Consider the following 16,380-nt stretch of genomic DNA (forward strand, 5'->3'; position numbering starts at 1 on the left):
GATGATCATGTGGAATCTTTTGCATCCAAACTGTGGTGCTATAACATTTTTTGTTGTTGTTAATGTGAGCAAGGGCTTGTTAGCACTTGATTTGGAAGCCTTCTTGCAGCTGCTAAATCCTACAGAATTGTTATCTACTGACAGAGTTACTGCTTCTTTCACATCAAAACGTTTCCACACAGGTTTCTGATTAGTGGCAACTCCTGTTGTTTTGAAGCTACCGGTATTTGTTTGGTCCCTAGTACAACATCAACATTAACAACCTTTATTGGCATAACAGTGCACTTCCGTACACAATAGGTTCATTCAGGCCAGACAAAGGAGGAGAAAGAAAAAAGGAAACAAGAAAAATAAAAAGGAAGGAGAAGAAGGAGATGTCAGTCAAGTTTACTCTTAGGACTCTGAATTATAAATAAGTCAAGAAATGTGGCTACTGAATCAGTTACATCACTGCTGGTGTTGTCTAATAAGAACACGATCTTCTGCGAATTGGAAGCATGCTCTTTTTTAGCCAACGGTGATAGCAGTTTTGTTTTAAGTGCAGTATAAAGGGGGCATGGATATGTACTATGGTCCCTAGTAAAACACAACATAGTGAGCTGGTAAATTGTCCAAATGCTGTTGTTGCTAGACAAAATGACTATTCCTAGAAGCCTTTGTAAATCAGCCTTGAGGCATTTCATGTTGGGTACCTATTTAAATTGTATCAAGTCTGAACTCTTCTTTAAGAACATAAGAACAAGCCAGCTGGATCAGACCAGAGTCCATCTAGTCCAGCTCTCTGCTACTCGCAGTGGCCCACCAGGTGCCTTTGGGAGCTCACATGCAGGATGTGAAAGCAATGGCCTTCTGCGGCTGTTGCTCCCGAGCACCTGGTCTGCTAAGGCATTTGCCATCTCAGATCAAAGAGGATCAAGATTGGTAGCCATAAATCGACTTCTCCTCCATAAATCTGTCCAGCCCCTTTTAAAGCTATCCAGGTTAGTGGCCATCACCACCTCCTGTGGCAGCATATTCCAAACACCAAATCACAAGTTGCGTGAAGAAGTGTTTCCTTTTATTAGTCCTAATTCTTCCCCCCAGCATTTTCAATCTATGTCCCCTAGTTCTAGTATTGTGAGAAAGAGAGAAACATTTCTCTCTGTCAACATTTTCTACCCCATGCATAATTTTATAGACTTCAATCATATCTCCCCTCAGACATCTCCTCTCCAAACTAAAGAGTCCCAAATGCTGCAGCCTCTCATAAGGAAGGTGCTCCAGTCCCTCAATCATCCTCGTTGCCCTTCTCTGCACTTTTTCTGTTTCTTCAATATCCTTTTCGAGATGTGGCGACCAGAACTGAACACAGTACTCCAAGTGCGGTCGCTTTGGCTTAGGTACTTCTTAGGTCTTTTATTCATGTAATGCATTTTATGCCCGTTTCCTAACCAGGAATCTAAGGAAAGATGTCACCCCAAAACCATTCAGTATCATGGAAATGAATTAGAGGACTTTTATTTCTGACCCCGCATATTTACAATTTTGAATACATTTTACGGTTCTTTTATTGTCAGCTATGTAGAACTCGCAGACTTTCATCTTGAGTCCTTCCTTATCTTTATACCATCAGGATCCAAACGACAGCCTTTACTTTTTTTTAGCAATATTCAATATTACTAAGAAAATTAAAGGCTGTAGTTTGGGCTAATAATTCTCCTGCTTTCCCCAGACCTTTAGCTTGAGTTGCCGTTTGTTAAAAGCATGATTTGGACTTTGTAGAGCAAGGGAAAGGAGATGAGAATTGCTAAAATAAGGAACACGCTTGTTGTGTGGAATTATACGTTTGGCAGTTTGCTGGCAGCAAAAAAAAAAAAAAGCTTATCAGAGCGACCACTTGTCTGTGTTTTTCTCCAACGGTGACAGAACACAGATTAATGACATTTAAAGAAAGAATAGTTCAGAACTGAAACCCCCAAAGAGGCCCCAACGATTCTTGAGCCCTGCTAAAAGTCATTAACTCAAATTATTCTTATGACTATTTCTCTCCGGCTTCATGCTGTGTGTTTTCAGGAATATAGTAATTTTAAAACTGATTTCCATTCTTTAACTGCACTCTGCACTCTGCATGTGGAATATTATTTATTCATTTACGGTGAGGTAAAAAAAATTGACTCATTTAACTCTTCCTTCCCCCTTTCCGAATTACTCTGATCTTACTGCTATTAAGCCCAAAGGGGCAAAATGCAGATAGCAAACCACCTTTATTGTTTCTCCAGCAAGGGAACCACTGCAGCATCTTGGGAACGGGGTGCATCTGAAAGAACCATAGCAAAGGAACCAAGCAGGGCAAAAAGGTTAAACACCGACCCTTTCCGCACAAGTCGCCAAGAAACATTTCCAAAACATTTTCAATGTCTCCTTTGCAATGTATATCTGCCCTCACCCTCTCAAAATGATTCCTGGCTGCCATTATATGACCCCCCCCCCCACCTTAAGATCTGTGTTAAGTTGATGCTTCTATGCTTCACAGTCTCATACTGCATTTTACACTCCTTGTGTATGCAATACTTCAAAGACTGACCCCCCCCCCCAAAAAACCAACAGAACAAACAGAAATGTTGTAAAAAAACAGATGAGGGGGGAATTGAGTGAGCTCAGAAAATGGCTCTGAAGATGAAGTTCAGGGAAGCAGAGAAGTGGAAAACATAATCAATAGATCTCACAGCAACTGAGGGTGTTTTCAAAATGTTTCAGCTACCCCATTCACAATAAACACAAGCTACCATTGCAGCTACCCAACAATAAACACAAGATCAAATGTGAGATTCTACAGCAGTGTTTTCCAACCTTTTCGACATCATGGTACCCTTGACCTCACTCTTCATATCTCACGGTACCCCTGCCGCCACCCTCCACCTTCCCCTCCCAGTTCCCCCACTTGCCACCCCCCACCTTCCCCTCCCAGGGTGAAGGGAAGCACGGGGGTTGGGGGCATGGTAAGTGGCTGCTGACCTTGCGGCCCTGCCCCCTGGGCCAGCTCCATATCCTTGTTGGTGCCGGTAGCATTGCCGTGGTACCCCTGGGGACATGCTCACGGCACCCCAGGGTACCATGGAACCCTGGTTGGGAATCGCTGGTCTACAGTGTGATCCTCTGTCAATCTGATCTCCATAGGCTTCGGCTGAAGCAAGCCTGCATCGGTTTGCGCTGTAAGCAGTGGTGGGATTCAAATAATTTAACAACGGGTTGTTTACAAGCACCATTTTAACAACCGGTTCCGCCGAAATGGTGAGAACCGGCTGAATCCCACCACTGGCTGTAAGCAATCAATTAAGCGAAGCCAGGGGGCAAACAAGGCAAACAGCAGCTGAGACGGGTTGTAAAGGCTGATTTTAAAAGCTGATTTTAAATGTTGAAAGGCTGTTTGACATTCGTTAGACCAGGAAAGGGGGGCCCCGGGCTTGGCAGCCTGTGGGTCTTTACCCTTAGTGCGTAAGAGGTCTGTGAGTGGGAGAGTCAGTTCAGCGAATTGGGTCATCTAGCTGCCAACTGCCCGAAAAAACAGAAGCCAACCGCTCCGGCCGCACGCACCCCATCTGCCAAGCCACCACGCAAATCCGGGCGCTAGCGGCCTCGTCTAAGGCGGTTACCGAAGGCGACCCAGAGGAGGGGGAAGCAGCTGTTTGCCTCTCTTCAGCCCCCATGGATATGGGTTCGACTCCAGATGCGGTGAGTGAAGGCAGCGCTCCCATTACGATTCAGCGATTCTGGCCAACCCCGCTAAGCACACTCGTATTATAGCCTCAGCCCTTGTAGATTCTGGGTGCTCCCATTGTTTAATGCGGCCCCAGGTGGCGGAGGAACTTGGACTAGACCGAGTCCCCCTGGCTAAGCCCATACCGTTCACCCAAATGGGCGGCAGCCCTCTCGGGGGCGAAGGACCGGCCCAGTTCAAAACGCAACCGGTCCTCCTCCGCTGCGCTGACCATTGGGAGAAAATTAGTTTTATTCTGGCGCCGGTGGCCAAACACTCCATAGTCCTGGGCATGCCATGGTTGTTGTTGCATGAACCAAAATTCATTTTGGAAAGAAAGGATCCTTAGAATTCACTGACCCTCCTGCGGAGAACACATGAATTAATAGGTGGGGAAAAGCGCTCTTACCTCCTCATGACATACCCTGAAAGCTTCATCCAGCGATGCGACGCTCCTAATTGCTCTCCGATTCTACCCGGCATTCCACAGGAAACTTACAAAGATTTAGCCAGAGTATTTCAGGAGCAAGAATGCGATCAATTGCCACCCCATACGAGACACTGACTGCAAAATGGATTATTACAGCCAGGGGCTCAACTGCTAAGGGTAGAATCTACGCATGAGTCCCCAATGAGGAGAAGGAACTTCGTGCCTTCTTAAGACAAGAACTTCTTGCTTTCGCCCGGGTTCCATCACGACCCGGGCGCTACCAAAGAGAAACACCCACACACATGCTGCTCCTGTATTGTTTGTTAAAAAAAAAGGATGGGTCTTTAAAGGACTCTGCCTGCGGAGTTACGGCGAGGACTCAATCGCGGTTTCCCTGTCCAATAAATACCCTTTGCCCATTAATCAAAGGATAGCACTTTTAGATGCATTGGGCAAGGGACGCATTTTTTTACTAAGTTGGACTTAAGAGAAACTTACTACAGGGTCAGGATTAGCGAGGAAGGCTATGAACATTTGACTGCATTTAACACAAAATTTGGACAGTATGAATACTTAATAATGCCATTCGGGTTAAGTCGGGGCCCCGGGCTTTTATGGCCCACTTATCAGCAGAAAGTTCTCCATGATTTATTATACAAGGGAGTAGTGGTGTACTTAGATGATGTTTTAATTTATTCCACCAAACCATGGAGGACGCATGAAGCCTTGGTTTGGGAACATGGCAAGCAGCTGCTCAACAACTCCCTCTTTGCCAAACTTTCTAAATGTGTTGTTTCCACCAAACCTCCTACTCGACTAATTCCTTTGGGTTTACCGGATCTCTTCGAGGGGCTAAAAATGCGGATCCTGTAAGATTGAAGCAGTCCTCAATGGCCTGCCCTACCAATCCGGAAGAACTCCAATGCTTTCCTAGGGTTTGCTAATTTCCCTGCTCCGGGACTTTATACCCCAATTAAGCTGAACCTGACTCTCCCACTCCACAGACCTCTTACGCACTAAGGGTAAAGATCCACTGGCTGCCAAGCCGGGGGCCCCCTTTTCCTGGTCTAAAGAGAGTGTCAGACAGCCTTTCAACATTTAAAAATCAGCTTTTACTACCGAACCTATCCTAAAACACCCTGACCTGTTAGATCTTCCTTTTGTGGTTCCGTGGATGCCTCGGACAAAGCGCTTGGTGCAGCCCTGTGTTGCAGAGAAATAAAGATGATAGGCCTGGTTCCGTGTGCTTATTTATCAAAGAAATTCTCGGTGCTGAGCTCCCAACTGGACTGTAGGGGATAAAGAGACTGCGGCCATCAAAGTAGCACTCTCCACTTGAAGCCACTGGCTCGGAGGGGCTAAACTTACCCCTTTCAGGGATTTTGGTCGGATCACCAAGAACTTGGCCGCCCTTTCCACCCCCCCCTCAAGATGTCCGCCAAAACAACTCCGTTGCGGGCCGACGTTTCTTTTCTCGTTTCTCTTTCACTGTCCATTTTTTCCCGGAAAAACCAATAAACTGGCTGATGTGCTCTAGCGCCTGCCGAGGGGAGGGGTGGAGCTGCCTTACCGGGGATATCCAGCACTGTTCTCTCCACTTGCCCCCCCTCCCAATTAGGGCTGGCTGTCACTTTCGATCTCAGAGCGTCCACTCCTCCTTCTCCACCCATTCCCAGCCTGGTCTCTCCTCGCTTCCCTCACCGAGGAACTTCGAGGAGGCGGGGCTGCGTGAGCCACCAGCGCAGGAAGGTGGCTCCCAATTACGGCTGGAGGATGGTGTTTGGGGGCGGGGGGATTGTTGGTACGATGCCTCCCCCCCTCCGTAAAGCAGAGTTCTCGAGGCCTGTCATGATGCCCGCTCGGCTCGCGGACATTTTGGCTTCCTTAAGGCGCTGCATTTTGGCCATGGCCCGTCAATTTTGCAGTGGCGTAGCGATCGCGCAAAGACATTGAGACATATATCAAAGGTTGCTCTGTTTGTCGCGGGAAGCCAAATCCGTTCCGGGAAAACCCCATGGTCTGTTGGAAGGCCTCTCCGGTGGCCTCCGCCCCTGGGAAGTCATCTCCCATGGATTTTTATTCGCGGATTTTGCCAGAAAGTCACGGCAATGCGGTCTTGTGGAGTGGTGGTGGACTTATTTTTCGCTAAACAAGCCCATTTCATCCCATGTTGCTTCCATCCCCTCGGCTCCTGAAGTTGGCCCGGCGATCTGTTGTTCATTCAGCATATTTATACGTCCTACACTCCGCCCCACCCGTTAAGGTGGTCTCCGACCCAGCTTGGGCCCCAATTCATTTCAAAGTTCTGGAAAGCTTTTCCCTGGGCCGACTGTTGGGGGGGCCCGCACACCGGCAATTCACGCCCTACCCGCACGTTCAAAGCGGCCCGGTGAGTCGGGGAGAGAACCAACAGAACCCTGGAGCAGTATTTCACGTTTATTTGCACCAACTATCACCAAGAGACAACTGGAGTGCGGAGTTAATTTCCGTTTGCAGAATCGCCTATAATAATGCGGTTCATAGCAGTACAAAAAAAAAACCGCCATACGAAATTGTCTGACAGTGCGATCCTTCCCTCCGTTGCGCAACTACCTGCGGGCGGCCGTTGAATCCTCCGGAGTTCCAACTTAGTGGATTTCATCTCTGGCGAGGGGTGGAAGCGGTCCAGACACGCCATACCCACAGCAGGCTAAAGACTCCCAAAACTTCAAAGCGGATAAAGCGCGGCTTTCCGGATTTCCCTTTACGTGTGAAGCCTGGGTGTATTGTTGTCTACCAAAATCTCAGAGGCGATTACACATAAATTTTCAAAGGAAAACTGGGCAAAAGATTAGCATTGGGACCTTTTAAGATTACTAAAGTGATTAATGATGTCACCGCCCGATTGAGACTTGCCTAATTCTCTAAGTAATATCCCATCACTGTCTTTCATTCTAGTTTGCTCCAAAGGAGGCTCCCGTTTCCGATGCCTGCTTACGCGACCAGCCGGAGAGACCCCCGCCGACTATAATTGATGGCCACCAAAGCATTATTCTGAGAATTGGCCGCCATCCTGGACTCTCCGTTTGTCATAAGCGGCTTGCAATATTTAGTCCTCTTGGGTGGGATATTCCTCTGGGTATAATCAATGGGTCTATTCCGAAAATATTGACGCCCCTGCCCTCATTTCTGCTTTCCACCGCACCTTTCCGCACAAACCTGGGGGGGAGAGGTTTTTCTTAAGGGAGGCAGAGTGTAAAGGATTCAATGGTGTTGATGTTCAGGGCAGCCGCCTGGCCTTGACTGAATTCCATAACCCGGGCGATGGGGCCAGCATCTGCGGCGGAGACTCTGGCGGAGACCTTATCTCTGCAAGAGAGATGAGAACTCTCCGTTCCCATGGGAATCCGGGAGGGGGGATGGGATGGACAGAGTTATAACCTGTGCTTCTGGCGGGAGACTTTATTCCTGCCACGTCGTGTACGTGAGCTTTCTAGGATGTCTGAATAAACGGTCTTTTACACCAAAAAGCCTTTTATTTCTGCTTCTATGGAATTCCTTACACGGGTCTTCCAAACTGTAGGGGGAATGAGACTCGGGTACGGGGATGTCGCAAACTTGTTGGTGTTTGCAAGTGTGTGTCACAACTCAGTCACGCAAAGGTTTGTCATGTGCAAACAGGATGCTGAGATGATATTGTAATGAGCTGATCCATTGATTAGCTATTGATCAGTCAGATAGCCATTGCTTGCATGCCAGTGAGCACATAACATCAGATTTACTCTAAGAACATAAGAACAAGCCAGCTGGATCAGACCAGAGTCCATCTAGTCCAGCTCTCTGCTACTCGCAGTGGCCCACCAGGTGTCTTTGGGAGCTCACATGTAGGATGTGAACGCAATGGCCTTCTGCGGCTGTTGCTCCCGATCACCTGATCTGTTAAGGCATTTGCAATCTCAGATCAAAGAGGACCAAGATTGGTAGCCATAAATTGACTTCTCCTCCATAAATCTGTCCAAGCCCCTTTTAAAGCTATCCAGGTTAGTGGCCATCACCACCTCCTGTGGCAGCATATTCCAAACACCAATCACACGCTGTGTGAAGAAGTTCAAGTTTCCTTTTATTAGTCCTAATTCTTCCCCCCAGCATTTTCAATGGATGCCCCCTGGTTCTAGTATTGTGAGAAAGAGAGAAAAATTTCTCTCTGTCAACATTTTCTACCCCATGCATAATTTTATAGACTTCAATCATATCCCCTCAGGCGCCATTCTCCTCTCCAAACTAAAGAAGAGTCCCAAACGCATGCAGTTTTCTCCTCATAGGGAAGGTGCTCCAGTCCCTCAATCATCCACCGTTGCCCTTCTGCTACACTTTTCCACCTATCTCTTCAAAGCATCCTTTTTGAGATGTGGCGACCAGAACTGAACACAGCACTCCAAGTGCAGTTTGCACCGATTAGCTTTATATAAGGGCATGACAATCCTTTACCAGTTTTATTATCAATTCGCTTTCCTAATTATCCCAGCATAGGTTTGCCTTTTCACAGCTGCCATGCATTGAGTTGACATTCCCATGGAACTATCCAACTAAGAACGGCTAAATCCCTTTCCTGGTCTGTGACTGATAGCGCACTGACCCTTGCTTAGCATGTATGTAGAAGTTTGGATTTTTTGCCCCTATGTGCATCACTTTACATTTAGCTACATTGAACTGCATTTGGCATTTCTTAGCCCACTCACCCTAATTTATCAAGGTCCGCAGGGAGCTCTTTGCAAATGCCTTTGTGGTTCTCCTGCCACCCTACATAATTGAGTATCATCTGCAGAAGCTTGGCCCACCACACTCACCCACCCCTACTTCCAGGTCATTTTATGAATACCGGGTTAAAAGGCACTTGCTGGTCCCAAAACGGCAGTTCTTGGGGACACCACTCCTTACATCTCTCCATTGTGAGAACTTCCCATTTATACCCACCCTTTGTTTCCCTGTTCCTCAACCAGTTTTTAATCCATAGGAGGACTTCCCCTCTTATTCCTTCATTGCTGAGTTTTCTCAACAGTCTCTGGTGAGGAACTTTGTCAAAAGCCTTTTGGAAATCCAAGTAGACAATGTCCACCGGTTCACCCCTGTCCACATGCCTGTTTACACCCTCAAAGAACTCTAGTAAGTTTGTAAGACAGGACTTGCCTCTACAAAAGCCATGCTGACTCTTCCTCAGCAGGTCTTGCTTTTCTACATGTTTAATAATTTTATCTTTTATTTATTTATTTTATTTATTTATTGGTTCCACTTTTATACCGCCCTCCCCCAAAGGGCTCAGGGCGGTTTACATCACAATAAAAGCGGATAACAGGATAAAATACTAAAAATTCATAACAGTTAAAAGCAGCGTTCCTAATTCATACTCAGTTAAAACAGATGGCGTTCAGCCGTACTCACTCAGCTCCCTTAAGAGGGGAACCGGATCTTAGTTGTTAATGGGCACCACTATCAGCAGCCCGGCCTCCCCAAAAGGCCGGCCGGAATAACTTCAGTCTTACAGGCCCTGCCCGGAACTCATGTAGGTCCCGCAGAGTCTCGGACAGTTTGAGGGACTGAGCATTCCACCAGGCAGGGGCCAGGGGCCGTAAAAGCCCTGGCGTGGTGGAGGCCAACCGCATCATAAGGGAGGGGGCAGGGGATCTCCAGTAAAGGTCAGCCTCTGCCCGGTAGCCTTAGAGACCGGCGTGGGACATATGGGGCCATGGCGGTCCTGAGGTGCGAGGGTCCCAGACCGCGTAAAGACCTTAAAGAGTTAACACCAATACCTTGAAGAGCGATTGAGGAGATTCCAACCGGAAGCCAGTGCAGACGGTGCAGCACGGGCGTGATGTGATCTCTAGAGGCACCGCCCGTGAGCAAACAAGCCGCCGCATGCTGGACCAGTTTCAATTTCCGGATCAGCCTCAAGGGTAGGCCCGCGTAGAGCGAGTTGCAATAGTCTAATCTGGAGGTGACCGTTGCATGAATCACTGTGGCCAGGTCTGCCTGGGAGAGGAATAGATTCTACTAATTGATACTAATCTATCTACTAATGATAGATTCTACTAATTTACCAGGAACAGATGTCAAACTGACTGGCCTGTAATTTCCCGGGTCCCCCCTAGACCCTTTCTTAAAGATTGGTGTGACATTGGCCATCTTCCAGTCTTCAGGGATGGAGCCTGATTTCAGGGATAAGTTGCCTATTAAAGTGAGAACATCAGCAATTTCATGCTTGAGCTCTTTAATTTGGTATCATCTGCAAAATCGACTCTCATTTTACTGCTACGTTGTGGGTTTTCCGGGCTGCGTGGCCGTGGTCTGGTGAAAGCCGCCGGACAATACATATAACTTGCTTGGGTTCACAGAAGAGCGAACAGAGCAGAGCACATGGAGCAGAGAGAGCAGAGGGCTGTGCAGTCCAGCCGTGGCCTTAAGTGCACAGTTAGTTCTGGAAACATGTGACAGAGCAGTAGAGCATCTATTTGTTTTATTTTCCATGTCACCCTCCTCCCTTCCAAATTCAGTGCAACCTTTTGCATCAAGCCACTCCAAGCCTCTGTGGCTGCCCTCTTCTTCCACTGGACGCTGCTTCCGCCTCTCTGCTAAATAGTACCTCTTGGAACCGAAGACCTGCCCGAGAGCATCCCTGCTCCTTCCACCTGTAGGGATGCGGATCCCTTCCCCTTGAGGATGCATCTGCCTCCAGGTGGGCAGGGAGGAAGGGCGGCAGGGCCAGGGCGGGTGGGGGCCGAGGGGCGAAGGGGTGGCGCCCGAGTTCCTTCCTGCCCGCCCGGCAGCAGCCATGAGGTCCCTGCCTGGCCCGCGGCGCGCTCCTGGGCTGGCTGCAGCTCTCCTCCTGCTCTTGCTGGCGCCCCCTTTGCCCTCCCGCGCGCCGGAGGAGGAGAGGAAGGAGCGGGGTAAGCGCCGCGCGGGAGGCCCACCTCGCAGGGAGGGTTTGGCGCCGCTTTGAGGAGGCCGGTCGGTGGCAAGCGGGGCTCAGTCGCGCCATGACGCATAACGTGGGTTGGTGCTGCCTGCGGGGAGAGCCAGTTGGGACGGTTTGCCTGGAGCGCAAGGTCCCGCTCTGTGTGTGTGTGTGTGTGTGTGTGTGTGTGTGTTTGTGTGTGTGTGTGAAGTCATTATTGGACGTTGTGTTGCGTGGTTGCCCCGTAGTAAGCATTTGCAAATGGATTTCCCTGCTCTCTGCGTGTGGCCCCTGTGTGACGTTGTGCTGCGTGGTTGCCCTGTAGTAAACGCTTGCAAATGGATTTCCCTGCTCGCTCTCTCTCTCTCTCTCTCTCTCTCTCTGTAAAGTCACTGTTGGATGTTTTGCTGCATGTAGTAAATATTTGTAAATGGATTTTCCTGCTGTTTTTGTATGTGTGTGTGTGTGATCACTATTTGACGTTGTGGTGCGTGGTTTCCCCCGTAGTAAACGTTTGCAAATGGATTTCCCTGCTGTGTGTGTGTGAAGTCACTGTTGGAAGTTTTGCTGCATGGTTGGCCTGTAGTAAATATTTGTAAATGGATTTTCCTGCTGTGTGTGTGTGTGTGTGTGAGAGAGAGAGATCACTATTTGACGTTGTGGGGCATGGTTTCCCGTAGTAAACGTTTGCAAATGGGCTTCCCTGCTGTGTGTGTGTGTGTGAGTGTGTGTGTGTGTGAAGTCACTGTTGGAAGTTTTGCTGCATGGTTGGCCTGTAGTAAATATTTGTAAATGGATTTTCCTACTGTTTTTGTATCTGTGTGTGTGTGTAATCATTATTTGACGTTGTGGTGCGTGGTTTCCCGTAGTAATCGTTTGCAAATGGATTTCCCTGTTGTGTGTTTGTGTGTGAAGTCACTATTGGAAGTTTTGCTGTTTGGTTGGCCTGTAGTAAATATTTGTAAATGGATTTTCCTGCTGTGTGTGTGTAATCACTATTGGACGTTGTGGGGCATGGTTTCCCCGTGGTAAACGTTTGCAAATGGATTTCCCTGCTGTGTTTCTGTGAGTGTGTGTATGTGAAGTCACTATAGGACATCGTGCTGCCTGGTTGCCCTGTAGTAAATGTTTACAAATAGATTTTCCCTTGTGGACAAGACAATTCAGCTGGTGATCTAAGCGAGGCTGACACAATATCCAGCCTTCAGCCTTGGAAACGATGTTTAATACAAGTTTTAAGCCCTGGATCTGCTGAGATATTTATATTATAATGCCGCAATATTATAATAAAGGTGAAATATTAGGTAGCGTCTTTAGGCCTGGGCAGAGTGCGTGCCCCTAACGTGTGTACACCCTGCCTGCAACATTCGTCTGGTATGGGAGGGAAGGAGGAAGGGTCTCAACCAACAGAAGACCCCTTCCGCACATGCAGAATAATCCACTTTCAATCCACTTTCACAATTGTTTGCTAGTGAATCTTGCTATTCTGCACAGTAAAATCCAGCTGCAAAGTGTGTTGAAAGTGGATTGAAAGTGCATTATTCTGCATGTGCGGAAGGGGCTGTAAAGAGCCTGAAAACTGTTGTTTTGTCTACACTTTTGGAATAGGAAGGAAAATAACTTGGGGCCTGTTGCGAGCTCATAGGCCAGGGGTCGGGAACCTGCGGCTTGCGAGCCGCAAACGGCTCTTTAGAGCCTGTGGTGCGGCTCCACGCCCCTTCCTGGGCAGCGTGGGATTCCGCCCCCTTCCCCCGCGCAGAGACTGCCGCCGTGCCGCCGTCCCGACGGGGGGAGAGAAGAAAGCGGCCTCCCCGCCGCCGCCGCCGCCGCCCCCAGAGAAGAAAGCGGCCTCCGCGCCGCCGCCACCCCCCCAGAGAAGAAAGCGGCTCCGCGCCACCGCCCCCCCAAGAGAAAAAAGCGGCCTCCGTGCTGCCGCCCCCCGGGGAGAGAGAAGAAAGCGGCCTCCGCGCCGCCACCGCCCCCCCAGGGGGGAAGAGAAAAAAGCGGCCTCCGCGCCGCCCCCCCCCAGGGGGGAAGAGAAGAAAGTGGCCTCCGCGCCACCGCTGCCCCCCCCAAAGAGAAAAAAGCCAGCACCAGCCGTTCGCCGCCCAAAAATCCCGGAAACAGCTCAGCCCTGGAGTTGGCAACGCAGGGGATTTTTTGACAGGTCGAAGAAGGGAGGGGGAAGGAGCCGCAACAGCGGTGAAAGTGAAACCACAGCCGAAGCAGCAACAGAAGCAGCAGAGTCGAAACAACAGCCTCCGCTGCCTCCCCCCCAGAGAAAAAAGCGGCCTCCGCGCCTCCGTCCGCCCCCCCACAGAGGCGGGGGGGGAAAGAAGGAAGTGGAATCCCCCCCCCCCAGGGTGCGGCTCCATGAATTTTCTTTTCCGGGGAAAATGGGCCCAAATGGCTCTTTGAGTCAAAAAGGTTCCCGACCCCTGTCATAGGCAAACTACCTTAAGGGTTGCTGGGAGGATAAATCAGAGAATCTCCTTGGAAAAAGAGGTGGTGACCTCAAAATATTTTCTCTTGACAACAACCCTTTGAGGTAGGCTGAGCTGACAGGGAATGATTGACCCAAAGTCCCTCAGTAAGTGTCATGGCAAGGGGTGTTTTGTTTGATCCAGGGTCTCCTAATTTTGAACCCACTACACCATGCTGCCTTGGTTTTGTCATTTCTAGAGCCTAGGTACCTTATTGAAAGTTAGATCTACAACAATTGCTCCTTGCAGTTTCACAATTTACCAATGTTCTTTAACAGTTTTTAGGCAAGAAGGTGGGGGGCAGTTTTGTTTCCCTTTTTAGGTTACTGTGTTTCGCACGCTTTTAATGTTTGCTTTTAATATATCATTCTGAGTAGCAAAAGCTGGTTAAAGCACGCTAAGAAGTAAGCAAGCTGTGTTTTGTGTTATCTTGGCCACGTGCCTTGTAAGATCTGTTATGCAGCCATTTCGTAATATAGATTTCTCCTTCCCCTTTCACTCTTTTCTCTGTGCCGGTCTATTTCTTGATATAATTCTGCAGTTTTTCCCAAGAGGTACACATCTTTCTGTCTGCCATCATCTCTCTCAATATTGTGGACTCCTGGGAACATCTCCACAAGTTACCTTTGTTAAACAACGCTCTGTTGTTTTTATGTCTGAAAGTTCTATTAATTCATAAAATTCAGGCAGTTTGGCAGATAATCCACTTGCCAAAGAAATATAATTTGGCCATTTTCCAAGAGGGGGGGATGCAATTTTAAATGACTAATTCACAGTCTTTTGGGCACAGGCATACTTTTTATTATTTCATAGCTCTCGTTTAAACTGTATATCAAAAATTCAGAAATCTGTGCATTGTCATTTGTTGACAATCTGCGGCATATTAACAAAATCAAAGTTCCCAAATGTCATTATTGTGTTTTGAAGTACTGGCATGTTATATGAGCATGCACAATTAGTAAGAACAAGTCAACGGCTACATCTGTCTAATTCCGAAATTTACAAAGTGTGATTGTTAGACAAATAAAGGTTTGTCCAAACAGACAGTTGGTTTCATGAAGTACGGTAGCTTTTATTGCAATAAGAAGCAGAGGCGCTCCAATAAACATTGTGTGTCTCCAGGGAGAAAGAACAAAAGCAATCCTTCTTATACATTTTCCTACAACCTAGAAATTCGAGGCTCATACCGATTGGTTGCTCCATATAATGTGAAATAAGTTTCTAACTAAACAATTTATTGTAAATAGACAAAGAACACAGACCCGGTTCACTGCAAAGAGCTTATCTATTTTGGCTTGATAAACACCAGACGTTTGCAGCATGTACTTGCAAAGAAAGCATTTTTAACTACTAACTCTGGCCTTTGACCCTGGCTTTTCTGCCTTACAATCTAAAATAGATGCTGTTATTTCTTTGTCCAAACAGGCCATACTATTTGTCCCACAAATGTAGCAAACACTTGGGGAAGCAATACCTTAGAATTTCTACCTGGATCACAAAGTTGTTGCTGTGATGGGGGAATATGCTGCCTTTCATTAATGTATCATACAAAAAATCATCAGATGTCTATGTAACAAATATTTGAGAAATGTATGAGAAATACTGGAGAAAGCAGTACCAGTTGAAATTCTGCCTGAGTACATCAGAAAAGATCCAGGCAAAATGTAGCACTGTGGAACCCAACTTATAACTGAGTATAATAAGTCAGACATGTAGAGCTGATCTTAAGGCACGCCTTAATTTAGAATTTCTTCTCTTTTTAGAGCACACGAGAGTTTTTTTTAACCAACTCAGAAGCTTCAGTGAAGTTTTATGTGTCCTAACTCTTCATTTTAAACTGAAGATTTTTTGATCCAGTTTCAGTATACGGACACCTCTCTTTTAAACTTATTCAAAATATATTGATAGATGGATTTCCTCTGCTAACTACCTGGCATCATCTTAATTTATTAGGTTACATACATAGTCCAAATGTTAACATTTATTTAAAATACCAGATAATTTTCTTCAGTCAAGATCTCTTTCCAAACATCTTGAAACTTGCCCAGTATTTTGTAATATTCTTTGTTCATGCTGTTCCAAAAAGCTTGGTGTAGTGGTTAAGAGCAGGTGGATTCTAATCTGGAGAACCAGGTTTGATTCTCCACTCTTCCCACTGAGTGGCGGAGGCTTATCTGGTGAACCAGATTTGTTTCCGGACTCCTACATCCCTGCTGGGTGACCTTGGGCTAGTCACAGTTCTTCGGAACTCTCTCAGCCCCACCTAACTTACAAAGTGTCTGTTGTGGGGAGAGGAAGGGAAAGGAGCTTATAAGCTATTTTGAGTCTCCTCACAGGACAGAAAGGTGGGGTATAAATCCAAATCTTCTTCTTCTTCTTGTATTATTTTTATTTTTCAGTTGACAGAGGTTCTGTATCATTAACAGTTGCTTAAATAGACAGAAGTGCTGCAGGTGTGGCTTTTTCTAGCATGGAAATGTGATGAGGGAAGCCATCTTGCAATTTTGGCCAAATGTTCAAGTCTCAGGGTCTCTACTGCTGGAAAATCGGTGCCATCCAGAGGTGGGATCCAGCAGGTTCTCACAGGTTCCCGAGAGTAGGTTACTAATTATTTGTGTGTGCCGAGAGGGGGTTACTAATTGGTGATTTTGCCACGTGATTTTTGCCCTAGTTACACCCCTCCTCCGCTCCTCAGCAGTAGCGTGCAGAAGTTGAAGCAATCTAGCAGGAGGTGCACCAGTGTGCGTGGCAGCCTGCGACTGCGTGCATTCCTTTCCCACCCAAGGACCGGCGCAGCGGCTAT

The 16,380-nt window shown here is 47.5% G+C and overlaps 1 protein-coding gene across 3 annotated transcripts in view; it reads left to right on the plus strand.

The window, feature by feature from the left end:
* The first annotated feature begins 10,956 nt into the window (after positions 1-10,956).
* Positions 10,957-16,380, plus strand: part of SUSD1 (sushi domain containing 1) — a 120,211-nt gene continuing 114,787 nt past the window's right edge. For all 3 annotated transcript variants that reach the window (XM_048502617.1, XM_048502616.1, XM_048502618.1), the window contains exon 1: positions 10,957-11,086. In XM_048502617.1, the coding sequence (XP_048358574.1) occupies positions 10,972-11,086 (115 nt within the window). In that variant the 5' untranslated portion in view covers positions 10,957-10,971. The remainder of the gene's footprint in view (positions 11,087-16,380) is intronic.

This window comes from Sphaerodactylus townsendi, linkage group LG07 (assembly GCF_021028975.2).
Source record: "Sphaerodactylus townsendi isolate TG3544 linkage group LG07, MPM_Stown_v2.3, whole genome shotgun sequence".
Taxonomy (NCBI): domain Eukaryota; kingdom Metazoa; phylum Chordata; class Lepidosauria; order Squamata; family Sphaerodactylidae; genus Sphaerodactylus; species Sphaerodactylus townsendi.